The following is a 16,019-nucleotide window of genomic DNA, read 5'->3' on the forward strand; positions in this document are numbered from 1 at the left end:
TGTGCATGTGTGTGTTTGTGTGCATGTGTGCGTGTGTGTGTAGTAAGAATTAGTGCAGATCAATAATTCATTGACACCAGTGTTCAACCTTACTGATGACTCTATATATCTCACACAGACACTATCACTAATTGTTCCCTTGGCATCAACACACTCGTGGTATGAACACACACACTGTGTGTGTGTGTGTGTGTGTAAGACAGTGAATTAGCCATAATCTTCCTCAATTACACGCTAATTGGACCTGTGGAGGCTAACGGCAAGTGACAGCATTGTGTGTGTGTATGTGTGCGTGTGTGTGAGAGCAGGTGGTTTCACACTCTTGCCTCATCCGTCCTCCGTCCTCTTTGATGTCGACAGACTCTCAGCCAATCAGAGAACTGATTGCTCACTTCAGACCAGAATCCACATAAATCCTGATTTTAAAGGAATATTCCACTGAATCCTCCTCTTTACTCTCACTTATTGTTTTGTGTCTTTTCTTCAGCGGCCGCCGTCCGTCCCGACTGGCGAGGCATTTCGTTGGTTCTTCTAGCCGTCCCTCCACGAGAGGCTGAACAGGAAGTCCCCATCACATAAGGACGAAGTCTAAAACATCTGGAAATGAACCAGATGCAGGATTGTAAGTTCATACTGTGTGGGGGGGGGGGGGGGGGGGGGCAGGAGGACAGAGGAGGAGGGGGCTGTTTGGTCACAGGCAGGAGGAACGGGCCAATCAGCACGATGCTGTTCCTCAACCTGTTTTCAGGTAAATCTGAAAAGCAGCTGTTAAACAGCTGCAGCTAACGTGCTGTGAATGCTAACACTGTGTCTGTGCACGTTAGCATCACAGAAGGCTGCAGTTAGCAGGTCCAGACACCTGTGTTACACACGGTTATAATGTCAGTGACCGTAACTCTGTCACATGACCGTGCCGCTGAGCCTGAGTTCGTCACATGTGATCAAACGGCTCCTTCCTCCTCCTCTTCCTCCTCCTCTTCCTCCTCCCTGCAAACCACAAACCCACTGTAGCCAAACCAGGAAGATTCAGGCCTCGACCAAAACCGGACGACAAGTTAACCTCAAAGGAAAAACTTCACCCCGGAGGGCGTGTACACTGACCTCAGCAGGAAGTGATCCAGGACTGTTATTAAGGACTACACATTCACCACAGTAGGACTACAACTACCACATCACTGTTATCTGTCTCTTCTGTCTACCTCCTCCTCAAGAACTTTAAAGGCACCTTGACTGAATTCACGGGGCTGTGTTCATGCTGGTACAACATGATCTGTTTCTTTACTCTCGAGATGGTTCAGACCTGATCTGCTTCTCACAGAATCTGGAGTTTAGATTGTTTTTTTTAATTTACTCGTCTGGATTTCACTGGAACGTTCTCAGGGTGCAGTCACACTTCCATTTGGTTTTATATGAACTAAAACAGGCTGAGAAACTCACTTTGTTGTATTTTTGCATTTGAAAATAGGCAGTTTATCATTTCTGTCTTCACAAAACAAAGGTGTTACTGAAGCTTCGTTCTGGGCGGAGCCTAACTCTGAACCCGGGCTGTAAACTGGCTCCTCCAGCAGCAGAAATCCATCCAAACTTCACCCAGACCTTGAAGAGAGTTCAGATCCAGTTTCTCTTGCATCAGTGCATATTGTACCACATGGTGACCGACAGGAAACGACCGGAGAACCCAGCTGCAGGTTAACGGCAGCGTGAGAACTGACAGGACGCTCTGAGGTTCTGAGAAGAACCCTGGGACCGAAGGGAACCGAACTCAACTGAAAGAGATCAGATCAGAACATTCCACACAGAGTACACGGTTTCCAACACGTCTGTATCTGAGTTTAACACAAAACACAAACAAGTTCTGTTTCCATTAAACACACAAACATTTAAACTTCCCTCTCAGAATAAAAAACTAAAACAGCTCAGTTTGAGAGTAAGTGTAAAACATGAATGTTGACCTGAATGGGAAGCTACATCCAGGGAAACCTGTCAGCTGATCTAATCACATGACAGAGTCGACACTTTACACTGCTCCCCCTAGTGGCAGTGAACTTTAGTCGGTAGCTCGATCCACAGACCTCGTTATAAATAGTTTTTCTAGAATTCAGAAAGTGTTGCGTGAGGTCTGTGGTGGTCCAGCGTGAACCGGACCAGGTTCCTGGAAACTGATCGGCGTCGATCAGCAGCACAATTTGTGTTTCAGAAAAAAATATCTCCACAAATACTGTCGAGACGATCATCATCTTCATCACGCCAAACTCTGCACTCACAAACATGTTGGAAACGGATTCGTTTTACTTTGATTTCTATTTATTTCAGTTTCTGAGTCTCATGAGGAAAATGTCCCCCTGCGTCTCTGAGGGGACTAAAGTCAGACGTCCCCTTTGTCTCAGGACGGGATGAGACGATGAGGGGACGTTGTTTTTGTGTCTGTCCTCATGTTCGGTCTCTGCGACCTCCTCATGTGCTGAATGATAATAAAGCATTTCAAAGATTAGCAGTGAGTGTGATGGACACACACACACACACACACACACACACACACACCGGAGGAATATGGATGTCAGGTGATTGCATCATACAACAGTGTGTGTGTGTATGTGTGTGTGTGTGAGAGAGAGAGCATGAAAATGAAGATACGTTTTTGTGTTTGTGTGAAAATGTCTGCCAAAGATGGAAGCTGAGTGTGTGTGTGTGTGTGAGTGTGTGTGTGAGTGTGTGTGAGTGTGTGTGTGAGTGTGTGTGAGTGTGTGTGTGTGTGAGTGTGTGGGGGGGGGGGAGCTGTCATCTCGGTAATGGTGTTGCTATCAGAGAGAGGGAGAGAAAGACAGAGAAGCTGGTTGTCCCTGACGACGGTGCGCTGTGTTGCCTGGCAACAGCGCTAACAATGGCCCACCACCAGTGTTCTAGAATGTGGGCGTGGCCTGATAGGTGGGGTGGGGGGGCTTTTCTCTCAGCCCATTAATTCAGACACAAACAGCTGTGACGTACGACTGCAAATAAAGCAGCTTCCATTAAATCCACCACAAACAAACAGACAGACAGACAGACAGACAGACAGTCAGACAGACAGACAGACAGACAGACAGACAGACAGTCAGACAGACAGACAGACAGACAGACAGACAGACAAACAGACAGACAGACAAACAGACAAACAGACAGACAGACAAACAGACAACAGGATCCTTCCATCCTTTGCTCCTAATTTTACAAATGAATGTCCTCATTATGTGAACTGTTAGTTATCTGAAGACAGTTGGACTCAGGACACAGCAGGTCAACCTGCTGCTTCAGTCAGAAATTAGTAAATGAAGAATCACGAGGGTTTAACCCCTCCACCTGCAGCTCAGCAGATCCAGATCCATCAGTCCAGGTTTGTGGAGCCTGTGTCCACTGCAGTCTCAGGTCCCTGGTCTTGTCTGACAGGACCAGAACCTGACGTGGTCTCTGCTGTTGGTCCGTCCTGCTCAGTGTTGGACGTGTTCTTTGCTCTGGCTGCCTCCCGCCTCGGCCTTCGTACTTTCGTGCAGTGGAGTCAGGACTTGGCTCTGATCCACCTCAGACTGTGTGTGTTTAACAGCCATTTAATCGAACCCTGATAGGCTTAATTAGTGTGGGAGAGACTCTGTCGCTCCCTCGAGACTCATTACCCCTCTCAGTTTTCTTCCTCTGCAGGAGAGAGAAGAAGATGAGACAGAGGCAGGGAGAGAAAGAGAAGGACATGGAGGAAAGTGAAGGAGAAGGAGAAGGAGGAGGAGAGGAAGAGTAAAAACCAAGGCTCCAGCCTGAGGGCTCTTCTGGCTCCACCTGGTGGTGAGAAACACCAGCTGCAGCTGACTGAGCTGCTGGTCTGTACTGCAGAGAAACACTGAACATCATGATAAATATTTCAAACCCACATTGTTTCCACTGGTTTCCATCACACTGTGTCCAGAGAAGCATCAGGTGATTTAGGCTCCACATGTTCTGATGAACCATAAAGTCTGAGTATAAAAATATTCAACTTCCAAACTTCTACAACAAATCAAACCAGCGAACCTTCACAGTTCAGCAGCTGGAACAACTGCATTTCTGGAAGTTTACCAGACATTCAACGAACCAAAACACCGGCTCACCGTCTGACCAAACCTTTATTGAGGATTCTTTAACTTGTGACTTTTTTCCTACAGAACATTTAAACACACATTCACTCGTTTACACGACACTGGGAGCAGAGCGAGCTGCCGCGGCGTCTCATTTCTGAAGGATGTTTGGTGCGAGATGTTTCTCTCCTGCGTTCATCGCGTCAGCAGATGGTGGAGATGTTTCTTTCCCCTTTGTCCTTCAATTAAATTGTTATATTTCCCACTTTATTTGAATCTACAGCTGCAGTTCTACAGCGTTTGGCTGAGTTGTGACTGACAGGCAGGAGGCGGGCTGAACGTTGTGACTGACAGGCAGGAGGCGGGCTGAACGTTGTGACTGACAGGCAGGAGGCGGGCTGAACGTATCTGTATAAATTCCCTTCTTTATCATCACATTTAGAATTTTTATTTAACAATTGAATGACTTTATTTTCCATGAGGCCAGAGAAGCACGGTTCATCTGCACCGAGGAAACTTCCTGTGGGTCAGTGATCGGGATCTCTCACCCAAACCGCTGGTGAACAAGCCAAAATGCTCATTATTAAAACAACAATTTAAAATATAAATATCGAAAAATAAGAATGATATATCAATACTTTGATCAGGTCTGTCGATTCGTCCCAGCTCCACAAAAAAACACGTCACATTCAAAAACAGTTTGGACCAGAGATGAAACGGGTCTGAGCAGAATCAGATAAACAAACAGAAACGTTAACGGAGGTAAAATCACAACTTTTCTCCATGAAGTCAACAAAGCATTCAGATCCTGTGTGTGTGTGTGTGTGTGTGTGTGTGTGTCCTACGTGGCAGAGTGTGTGTGCGTGGTCCACATGCTGCTGGCTGAGCGTTCTTCGATGGAGGAGTCTGAGTTCCCAGGGTTCCACTGGTTCTCAGACCGGGGGGAAGACGTGAGGTGATTGTCTGTGTGGAGCTGAAAGTCTCTCTGACAGCTGTTTGAACGAGAGTCGCCGTGACACTCTGAGCGGGCGTCGGTGGGGAACTGTGGGTCGGACCTGGGGTCAAAGTGGTTGTGATGCTTTGAGTCCGTGTCGGCGGCGCGGTGAAGCGCCGGGCGGGATTCGACGGCAGGTTCGGACCGAGAACCGCACATCCTGTGCGACGTGTGGAAGGTAGCGGAGGGTAAGGCTGTGTGGTTCAGGCGTCCGTCAGTCGCAGCCGTGATAAAACGAGAAGAACGGAAGTTAACAGGTGACAAAGAACCTGAACAAAGCAAATCAACAGGTGGCAGCTGACCATGAGGTTTGGGGCTTGGATGGAAGTCAGCAGGTGACGTCCCGCCGCTGGGAGCTGCTGCTGGCGCCGAGCTAACGCTAAGTCTCTGTGACGGGTTCTCTCTTTTATTCGAGGAGTGGGACTCAGTGGAGGGGAGGGGAGGGGAGGGAGGGGAGGAGGGACTCTGAGTCCTGGAATCAAGGCATGAAACCGTAACAGCAGGTGACGTGTCGTCAGCACTGGCTCCTGAGAAAATACCACTTCCTGCCGCCGCGCCTCCAGCAGGAACACGGCCGGACGCAGGAAGGTCACCGGGTACCACCCGACACGAATTCAACATGAAAGTCTTACTCCCACAACCTCCGGAGGTAGAGTCAGAGCGAGCCGGCTCCTCTTTGGAGCAGACAGTCTTCGCTGAATGGAAATCAGTGGGAGACAAAGAATTCACAGGATGTAAGTTAATGGGTGACGACCTAAGACCAGAGGAAGGCGTGTCCTCTGTGTCACAGCTGGAATGGAACTCTGAAGAATGAACAGCATTGAAGAAGTCCAGATGTGGTGACGTGTTTTCAGTCGCAGGAGGTGAGCAGGTCTCAGCGGGAGGACTGTGACTGGTGGAATGGACGCTGCTGGTTAATGCTCTGACTGAGTGGGAGTCGATGGGAGCCGATCGACAGGAGGAACGTATGACAGCAGCTGGATTCGTGCTCGCAGGCGCCGCCACAGCGCCGCTGAAACGCCTCTTCAGCGTTGAAATGGGCGGGATGACCTGCTTCTGTCCGGGCAGCTCAGGAGACAAGTGGGAGTCAACATGGGAGACAGAGGGATTTGAACTGATGTCATAAGAGGGGTGAGGTGAGTGGGGGTCAGTGGGGGAGATGGGTGAGAGGCGTGGACTCCCAGCGTCTTTGTGTTTTAATGGCGGTGGCGTGTTTCTGTTGTAGGACTGGACAGGACTGGCCTGTTTCAGGAGAGGAGGGACGTCCGTTCCCTCCTTCAGCTGCTGAGGAGGAGGCGGAGGGCGGGCGGAGGTGCGACACGTTGGCAGGTCTCTGACATCATGAGGCTGTCGCTCCGCAGGCAAAGTGGCGAGGGGATGCTGGGTCTCAGCCGACCAGCCGTCCTGGTTGGAACGAGCCTCACAGGGAAAACGCTTTGTTCTGGTGTCAGGGGAGAAACTCGGCGCACAGTTCAAAGAAAGGTCACACTGAGGGTCACTGAGGAAGGTTGCTAGGAGACGGTCGTTTCTTTTGTGAATATCGGTTGTTATGGAGACAGAATCGTTGTCTCCTGTTTGCTGGGCGCCACCGTCCACACTCGGATCAGGAGCAGGGACCTTTGAATCGACCTCTCTCATTGGTCCACGTATGCTCGAAGGCAGACTCTTATTATCGTTGCACCCTGGCAGCGAACCGCTCTCTTCAACGTTCTCCACGTCCACGTCGCGATCGCTGTCGTCGCTGTTGTCGATGGCGATGGGACCCTCGGACCGGCCCGTCGGCTCCGTCTCCGACCCGTCGGATCCTCGATCCAGAATGTCAACGGGAAGCTCGCCGATTTCAGCATCCAAGGCCCCGCCCACACCGGCAGAATGCACCAACGGGAGAGGAGGGAGGTCGGAGAAGTCGACGGTCTGCTGGCTGCTGAGCGGGCTGCTGCTGCTGCTGTGGATGGTTCTGTTGTTGGTGTCGTCGCGGCTGCTGTCGCTGTCCAGCGTGATGATGACCGGAGAACTGAAACACAGGATGTCAATAAAGTTTAAACAGCTTGAATCTGTGGATTTAAAGTTGTTGATGAATAAAGACACCATCCTGTTCAGTCCTGTGAGGACACAGCGTCAGGATGTCCACCATATAACTCCACTGAACTCTCCACAGGGAACCATGAGAAAACTGATCGACTGATGGATTTGAATTATTTCTGGATGTATTGTTTTAAAAGTTTTAAAGTTTGATTCTGAACAAAGTTACTTTGATGAAGTTTTTTTGTCTCCTGCTTCCATCATCTGTTTACTGACCCACACACACACACACACACACACACACACACACACACGGCTGCTACCTGCTGTACCTGCTGTGTTGTGTCTTGCGGTGGCGTTTCCTGCGGCGTTTGTGGGCGGGAGGCTGCGCTGCGTCCGTGGCGACGGTGCCCTCGTAGATGATCTCCACGCTGGGACTCCGGTCTTCTCTGCACCTTCTCCTGCTGCTGGATGACAGACAGACGGAGTCACATGACCCTGAATCTCTCGCTCAGACTCGCTCGTTTAACCACCTGTTCACCTGTTTGTTACTTCACCATCGGTCTGATGGGTCAGAGACAGTTTACACTGGTTTTCCTCGTGAACTGAACTGAGCGAGAACAAACATCATCATCAGGAAAAAGGCGTCATCGTGGCTCAGGTGAGACTGAGACCTGACAGAACTTAGTTACAGTTCTGTGATTATAACTATAGTTTCTACCTGCGTGCGACCCTGACGTACAGAAGTACAAAGTTATAATTATTCTCATCATGTGTAACATGAAATCAGTTTCTCAGGGTCAAAGGTCAAAGATCGTGCTGCTGATCTGACTGAATGTTTCAGAAACAATGAGATGGTTGATGACGTGTCGACTCTCACCTCTCTCCACAGTAACTGCCGCTCTCCCTGTGAGCGTCCCCCCGTCTCTCCTTTCTCCTCCGTCCATCTCTCCCCCTCCTCCTCCTCTCTTTCTCCCCCCTCTCCCCCCTCTTCTCCCTGTGGTGGTTGCTGCTCGGCCTCCAGGTGGGGTCCTTGTCATTGCTGTCCAGGTGCCGGCTCTTGTATTTCCTCTTCCCACCGGGTTTTTCTCTGTGGTGAGCGTCACCGGGGGAGAGCGAGGGCGTCGGCGGCGTCTGCGGTGGCGGTGAGGACGTCCGCGCGGGGGAGCAGAGGGACGAGGAGGACGAGGAGGAGGAAGAGTGGGATGGTGAGGAGACAGAGGAGGTGAGAGGGGAGCAGTGGTACTCCCAGCTGGAGTCAGGCGGGCTGGGCGGCAGCGGTGACCCGGAGTCGATGCTGGAGTGGAACGGTGAGGGGGAGTGGGAGCGGCGGCGCATCATGGCGGGATAAATGGAGCGGTTTGGGTTGTACAGGGTGCCGCTTCTTTCCTGCCCTCTCCTCCTCCTCTTCCTTCTCCTCCTTTTCTCCCTCGCCGCCTCGCTGCCGGACTGCTTCCTGTCTCTCCAGCTCTCCTGCCGCCGCTCGCTCGGGCTGAGTGTGCACACCGACTCCTGGCTTCTTCCCGAGCTGCGAGACCACGAGCGTGCACGTGAGCGACACCCATCCTCGCCATCGGTCTCCTTCGACTTGCCGTCCTGCTGCTCGTGAAACGCGCCGGATGTGGAGGGAGGGATTGTGGGTATGTAAGAGAGAGGAGGAGTGGTGGGGGGGAGGGAAGGAAGCTTCTCAGTCTTCTTCTCCTCCTCTTTCTCCTTGTCCTCCTCTTCTTCAGTATCAGAGGACAGCTGCACCAGCTCAGGTGTCCGCTCCGCGATCGGCTTCTTGTATCCGACAATCAGACACTCCTCCTCCCCCTCCTTCTCCCTCTCCTCCTCCCCCTTCTCTCCCCCCTCCTCATTGGCTGTCTCCTGCGGGGTGGGGCTGAATGACATTGAGGCGAGCGAACACGACGGCTCGGCGGTGGAGTAGGAGGGGCCTGGCGTTTCGTCATCCCAGGCTGACAGGCTGAGGCAGCTCGCTGTTTGGATGACATCATCGTGAGCGCCCCCCGCCCTCCCCTGCAGCCCCTCCTCTGACCTTCCTCCCGCCTGGCTCTCCTCTTCCTCTCCCTCTGATATGGCGATGACAGAGCTGCTGTCAGAGGGGCTGCTCGTCCCGTCCAGCTCCAGGGCGGCGGCCGGCGGCTCGTACACCGCTTGCAGGTCGTAGTTTTCCAGACTGAGTGGCGAGCGGGCGAAGCTGACCAGCTCGTGCAGGAAGTGGTCAGTGCGAGCCAACAGGAATGGTCGCAGCTCTTCTTCTATGGTGGGCGTGTCCTCCAGGCCATGGCGGGCGAGCTGCGCCGTAATGATGCGCTGGACGATGTCGACCAGAGCGCCGTGAGCGCCGTACAGCACCGTGAGCTCCCGCCTGACCCAGGGGCGGAGTCTGTTCAGGTGGGCAGGGTTACGACGGAAGCTCTCAGCTGTGATGTCATGCTGCTGCCCCTGGTTACCGCTGGCCCCAGTAACGCCACGTACACGTATGCCACAGCGGTAGAGGGCGCGGCGGAAGGCCACAGTCTCTCTCTCTCTCAGCCGCCGCACAGTTCCACCTTCTCGCTGGAGCCGCTGCCTCGTGGCCAGACGGGTCATCAGCCGCCGTGACGCCCGGTCGTTGGAGGTCACTGATCCTGCCCCCCCGAGACCCGTCAGTCCCTCAAATATCACCCCACGCTCCGACAGATCCGCCCCTGCCCTCCTCCTCTGCTGCTCCAGGTCTTCTCCCTCCCCACTGTCCTCTGCAACCACGGGAGGGACGGCGGGATGGTGAGGAAGAGAAGGAAGAGGAAGAGAAGGAGAATCAAGATACCACTCCCACACCCCTGTCCTCTCCCCCGTCCTCCGACTTCCCCCTCCTCTTCCTCCCCTCTCCCTTCTCTGCCTCCTCGTGGTCGTCTCTCCGCCGTCTGCCCCCCTGTGCCTCCTCAGCATCAGTCTCATCTGGTGGTCACTTCTTGCTGCTGACGCCATCGCTGCCACCATGGCCACAGTGGCCGCCACGCTGCTGTTGGCGGGCGCCGGCCGCAGCGTGTACTCCTTGAAGTCGTCCTCTGCACGGACAGAGTGCAGGATGGAGGCGAAGGGCTGTTTGCAGAGCGGACACTCGGCCTTGTTGTGCGACCACTCCTGGATACAGGGGAAGCAGAAGCGGTGCAGGCAGCGGTCCAGGTACGCCAGGTTGTTGAAGCGGTCCAGACAGATGGGGCACTTGGAGTCGGGTGACGCCTCCTCTGCCGCCACCACCGCCCTCGCTGAGGCTGAGGAGGTGGGAGGAGAGGAGGTGGCAGCGGCTGCAGTCGAAGTGTTGCTGGTGTTTTTCCTCCTGCTGCTGCGACCGCCGCTCTCCTGGCTCCGCTCCTCTTCCTCCGCTGGCTGACCGCCGCCTGCTGCACCTGCACCTTCGCGGCGACGCACGCGCAGTTTCATGCGCGTGGGCGCCATCACCTGAGCAGAGAGAGCAGACTGTGAGATGGATTCAGTGTCATGTGATCAGTCCCCAGCTCCTGTGTTTTACTGTAACGTCATGTTAACCTGCAGATGAGGCTGTGACCATGTTTCTCTCTGACACAGAACCTGTCGCTGAGCTGTCTGATGTTATACAGAGTCCTGGTGAGAGGGAACCACCTCAGGTCTGTTGTGTCAGCTGATGCCTCAGTTTCTATCACACGTTAGCTCCTCAGTGATGGAGCAAGAAAACAAGCTAACAGAGCTAAGCTAACTTCACCCTCCAGCTTCACTCTCCTTTTTATTCCTCTGTCAGTTACACAAACCTCAGGACAGAGCGACGCTGCATTACTGACACTTTAGCTGCTGCTATCCTAGCATGCTAACACCAACGAACAGAGATGTTCTCGTTATTAACGAACCGGCAGGTTGAATTATTCTCCTCTCTGTTCGCCTCAAACACGTTTATCTGTGTTCTATCTAACAGCGGACCGGAGGTAACCACCGGGAAACGCTCGTTATGTGGCGGCAGATAACGACAAACACGGTATTGTTCCTGTTAGCCTTTTAGCATGCTAATGCAGATAGCTACCAGTACCTGAGCAGAAGTCGACTCCCCGGGTCGCTCCGGGACCTTCTCATCCGGGTTTTTTCTCCTCCTCCGGGCAGAATTCCGCACCGTGAGCGGCATCCGCCGTCAGCCACGTTATCGGTCTCCCGGGCCCCGCTGGTCTGATCCGTTCACACCGAAGCTCCGCTTAGAACCGGAGGCATTTGTTCCGTCCGCTTTCGTCCGAATCGAGGCTACCCACAGCTGGAATGAGAAAGATGCCGCGGTGGATGATGGGAAAATGAAAGTCTGTTTCCTTTTTTGAGTCAAAGATCGTAAATAACAAAGATGACTCGCTCAGCACAGGACAGCTGAAAGAGTTTTATTTTCATCAGGCTAAACTTTCCATAGACACGGTTTCTTTTCTTGCAGTAAAGTGTTTGGCTTCCATGTAAAAGAGAAACACTTCACCTTCAGAGAGATTAAACTTTATTCAGAGGAAGAAGTTATGATATTTAAGATTTTTACTTTATCTACATCTGAAATGTGGCTCGGTGAGTTCGCAGTTGATCCAAAATAAGATCAGCATTTCTGTTTTTATGTTAAATTCTATCTGAAAAATATCTGATAACAAAAAGAAGCAAACGCTCCTGGAAACTGCAAGTTCTTCTGCTCTTTTTTTTACATGAACAGACCTGTGGTTCCTGGAAAATGAGGCAGAGTGAGACCTCGTGTTTCTGATAACAGTCGAACACAGAGACAGTAACACTCCCAGTCGGAAGGTGGCGCCACAGGCCGTTAAACGGCAGCGCTTACCTTAAACCAGCCGGTAAAGTGATGAGGAAGAGGAGGAGCGAAGCGATGTAAACAAACTAAAGTCGGTGTTCGAGCGGCTCAGATCTGGACTAAAGCAGAAGATGGTTCCTCTGAGCAGACGGACCGTGGACAGGATCCACTCTGCGGTACTTTAATCACACCTGGTTTCAGTTCCACGCGCCGTTAGCCGGGATGCTAACGGCTAGCAGCCAGTTAGCATTTAGCATCCAGGCTCTGTGAGGTGGTTTTGGTGATAAAATGAAGATTTCATACATGAGATGCAGCTCAGTGTGCTTCACACACATTCAGAAACACATAAAGAAATTAATAAAGTGAAGAAAAAGATAAACAAAATAGATATAAATAAATAAATAAGTGTGTGTGTTTAATAATTGATTAAAAAAAAGTTATCAGCAGCCGTTCGGATAATGTGAGTCATTTTTCCAGCTGTGTGTCTCAGTGTTTAACCGGACACTGATCTGACAGGTGACAGGTGACAGGTGACATGTTTTGTCTGACCCTTAAACTCTCGGTCTCTCAGGTCTTGCTGGCGGTCGTGGTCTTGTCCTGGTCCTATGTGATCTACGCCAGCAGGATTGCAGCTGATTGGCTGTTGGAGAAGAGGACCGCCGTCCTGCAGCGAGCCTGATGGACGTGAGCTCAGCTGCTGTGTGAGACGGAATCAGACCTGTGTTGTCTCAAACAGGAACTGACCGGAGGTCAGCAGGCCTGCAGACCGTCGTGTGACCTGTGAGAGCCGAGAGACAGGACATATGGACAGACAGAGACAGAAGAACAGAGAAAATACGGCAGGTGGACGTGATCATTAGGGATCTGGGGGGCTGTCCTCTCTCTGTCCTGGTTTCTGTCTCTGTCTCCTGTCCTCATCAGTGACAGGAAACAGCAGCTGAGCTTTTATTTTCACACTGATTCTTTTTATACTTTTTAAAATGAAAATCTGTTTTGAAGACTTTGCTCATTCTGTGATGTTCAGATGTGTCGAGTCTGCTCACGTGTCACAGCTTCTTCTGTCCGTTAATGATGTGGGTTTTATCACAGCGCTGGAACAGAAGGTGTGTGTGTGTGCGCGTGCGTGTGTGTGTGTGTGTGTGTGATGGATTTGTTGTCATGTTGATATTAAAGAGTTGTTTTGTTCTTTGCTGAAAAAAAAAGCCTCATTTCATCCAGTGTGGTGGAAAAATAAGAGTCCAGGCTCCGCCCACTGAGGCTCGGCTCAGGTTTATTTACAGCAAACAATCAGTATGAATGGAAACACATCAGCTCATTACTGTGTGTGTGTGTGTGATGTATTCAGTAACTAAAAGCTCTGACACACAGTCCTGTTGTATAAGGACGTGTTTGATGTGTGTGTCCTCAGATATGGAAATGCTCTGAGCAGAATGGGTGACTGGGGGATGAGAGAGAGGGCGAGGAGAGCGAGGAGAGGAGAGCGAGGAGAGGCTCTCCAGGTGAAAACTCATCCTATTAACAAAAGCACTTCAAACACACACACACACACGTTCTCTGTCATGTGTAATTAAAAACCTGGTTACCATCCGTCCCTCTGCTGCTTGTCTCTGTCCTCTCGCTGTGTGTGTGTGTGTGTGTGTGTGTGTGTGTGTGTGTGTGTGTGTGTGTGTGTGTGTGTGTGTGTGAGCACTATGAAGAGGAACAGCGAGCTGCCTTTTGCAGCTGTGGTCGTATTCAAGCCTCTCATGCAGATGAGCCCATATAACACACACACACACACACACAGACAGACACACACACACACACACACACATCTGATGGGGTTTGAGCTCCTCTCTTTTTAAACTGAAACTCCAGCGTCTAACACTGAGCGAAGGTTCAGAGCTGGAGTCAAACAGCAGCATCACAGCAGCACGTGGAGGCTGGAACATGGTTCCACGGATCGATCTGAGGAACCTGCACAGTGAGAACCAACCAACCAACCAGCAGCAGCAGCAGACCCGACTGTCTGCACAGCTGTCATCACACGTACCGTGAGAATGTACCGGGTCCGGTTAGAGTCGTGGTGTTTGGATTCATCACCAAGTTCAGAGTCAGAGAAAGTTCATCTCTCCATCTGCACTCGTCTCCTTCCCTCTCATGTCTCCTTCCCTCTCATGTCTCCTCCTCTTCTTCCCTCTGTCCAGCTGTTGTCATGTCGACCATTTTGGCTGCTGACAGCTAAACAGCCATCTGCTCAGCAGTGTGACATGAATATTGATGCCACAGGTCTGTGGCAGCAGAGACCGTGTGAGGGTGAAACACCAGCCGATGAGAGGGTGAAGTTTCTGTCACCTCCTTGTGATTTTATTTTTATTCCTTCTTTTCTGTTCGGTTGTTTCTCTGAACTGAAGGTGTAATGAAAAATAACAGAAACTTTATTGATCAGTTTTACTGGTACACGAACACAGACTGTCATTAATTCACCAGCTGTTTATGATGGAGTGTGAATCCAAACAGGAACAATAAAGTTTGTGTGCACATTTTAACAGACAACACCGAGTCATGTCAATAATATCATCACTAGTTTACACTGACAGGAAACTGTCAGGTGAGCTGCGCAGGAGTCTGTCTTCCTGTCTCACCTGTCTCACCTGGACTGTCTCTGGTTGTGTCCTGCAGGAATCAAACAGAGCCACAGACTGAGTCTAACACATTTCACACGAACACTGGTAACGGCTGAGGAGAGCCCATCAGATGGTGAGTGAGAGTTCGGGGATCAGAGCGGATCCAGGAGCAGATGCTCGGTCACAAACCCCGGCACGGACGAATACAGCTCTCGTTCTTTCTCCGCCTCTTTCTCTGTCTCCATGGTGACGTGTCTGGTCATCTTGGCGTCCAGGCCGACGTCCTTGGAGACCAGAGACGTCTTCTTCCCCTCCAGCCAGTAAGTTACCATGTCCCCTTTCCCCTGGAAGAGACAAGACAGATCCAGCGTGTTACTGGGCAGCTCCCAGTGCTCCCAGTGTCCGGCAGAACACAGCTGTGGTGGGAGTGGGAGGCTCACCTTGACCTGCAGCGTTCCTCTGCACTCCAGCGCGTAGCCGCCGATTTCCTCCAGCAGGTAAAAGGCGCTGGAGCTGCACTGGATCTTCAGCGCTGCAGAGACACGGACTCAGCTCATGAATTCCATTAGGTTCACTATTATCATCATCATCATCATCATATATATATTAATTATCACCACAGCTGTGAATTACACCGATGACAAACGTCTGCTCGTTCACCCTCAGGTGGCGATGCCAGACAGGTAAAGGTGAATGATTCGGTGTTACCCAGGCTGGTGGACTCCATCCGAGACGCTGTGTTCACTGTGTCTCCAAACAGACAGTAACGAGGCATCTTCGTCCCGACGACACCTGCAACCACCGGACCTGAAGAGCCACAAGCAGACGCTCACTGACGCACGGTCGATCAAATCATAGCATTTGATTTGAGGAAAGTTTTCAGGCTTCTGTACCGGAGTGAATCCCAGCCCGGATCTGCAGCTGCGTGCTGGGTTTGTGAGGGATCCTGAAGGTGCGACACACGCCCACCAGGTCCAGAGCCATGCTGGCGATCTCAGCGGCGTGGAGGATCCCGTTCTCCCGGGGCACACCGGACACCACCATGTCTACACACACACGCACAGCGAGAAATCCCACCCTCAGAAACGCATCAGTGATTATTTCTGTTAAAACTGGGCTGAGGTCAGGATCGGGTGTGGGTCAGGATCGGGTGTGGGTGAGGATCGGGTGTGGGTGAGGATCGGGTGAGGTCGGGATCGGGTGTGGGTCAGGATCGGCTGTGGGTCAGGATCGGGTGTAGGTCAGGATCGGGTGTGGGTCAGGATCGGGTGTGGGTCAGGATCGGGTGTGGGTCGGGGGTTTAGGGTTAAACACAGAACCACAAACGGGTAAACGGGTGCGTGGGACTCACACGCGTCTCCGATGGTTTCCACCTTGTAGACGTCGTAGTTGTCGATGATGTCGTCGAACGTTGTGTAGAGTTTGTTGAGGAAATCCACGACCTGGTAGGGAGTGCTGCTGCTGGACAGCTGCGTGAAGCCCACGATATCACTGCGCACACAGCGGGAGCTCTGAACGCACTCTGCCTCACACAA

General features: G+C 51.8%; 1 protein-coding gene, 1 long non-coding RNA gene and 1 pseudogene across 2 annotated transcripts; 1 reads left to right on the top strand and 2 right to left on the bottom strand.

The window, feature by feature from the left end:
• Positions 1 to 4,015: 4,015 nt before the first annotated feature.
• On the bottom strand, positions 4,016 to 12,512 carry LOC121177306 (E3 ubiquitin-protein ligase Topors-like). Its single transcript, XM_041031571.1, has 5 exons — positions 12,428 to 12,512; positions 11,141 to 11,356; positions 7,976 to 10,542; positions 7,428 to 7,562; positions 4,016 to 7,087 (listed from the first exon to the last, which is right to left on the bottom strand). Exons 2-5 carry the CDS (start codon positions 11,231 to 11,233, stop codon positions 4,921 to 4,923), a joined length of 4,962 nt encoding a protein of 1,653 aa, XP_040887505.1. The 5' UTR covers positions 11,234 to 11,356; positions 12,428 to 12,512; the 3' UTR covers positions 4,016 to 4,920.
• On the top strand, positions 11,907 to 13,463 carry LOC121177416. The gene is made up of 2 exons (XR_005893243.1): positions 11,907 to 12,054; positions 12,450 to 13,463. It is a non-coding gene; the product is annotated as an uncharacterized LOC121177416 (long non-coding RNA).
• Positions 13,464 to 14,259: 796 nt separating this feature from the next.
• LOC121177439 overlaps positions 14,260 to 16,019 on the bottom strand; it is a 6,744-nt pseudogene continuing 4,984 nt past the window's right edge.

This window comes from Toxotes jaculatrix, chromosome 23, assembly GCF_017976425.1.
Source record: "Toxotes jaculatrix isolate fToxJac2 chromosome 23, fToxJac2.pri, whole genome shotgun sequence".
Taxonomy (NCBI): Eukaryota; Metazoa; Chordata; class Actinopteri; family Toxotidae; genus Toxotes; species Toxotes jaculatrix.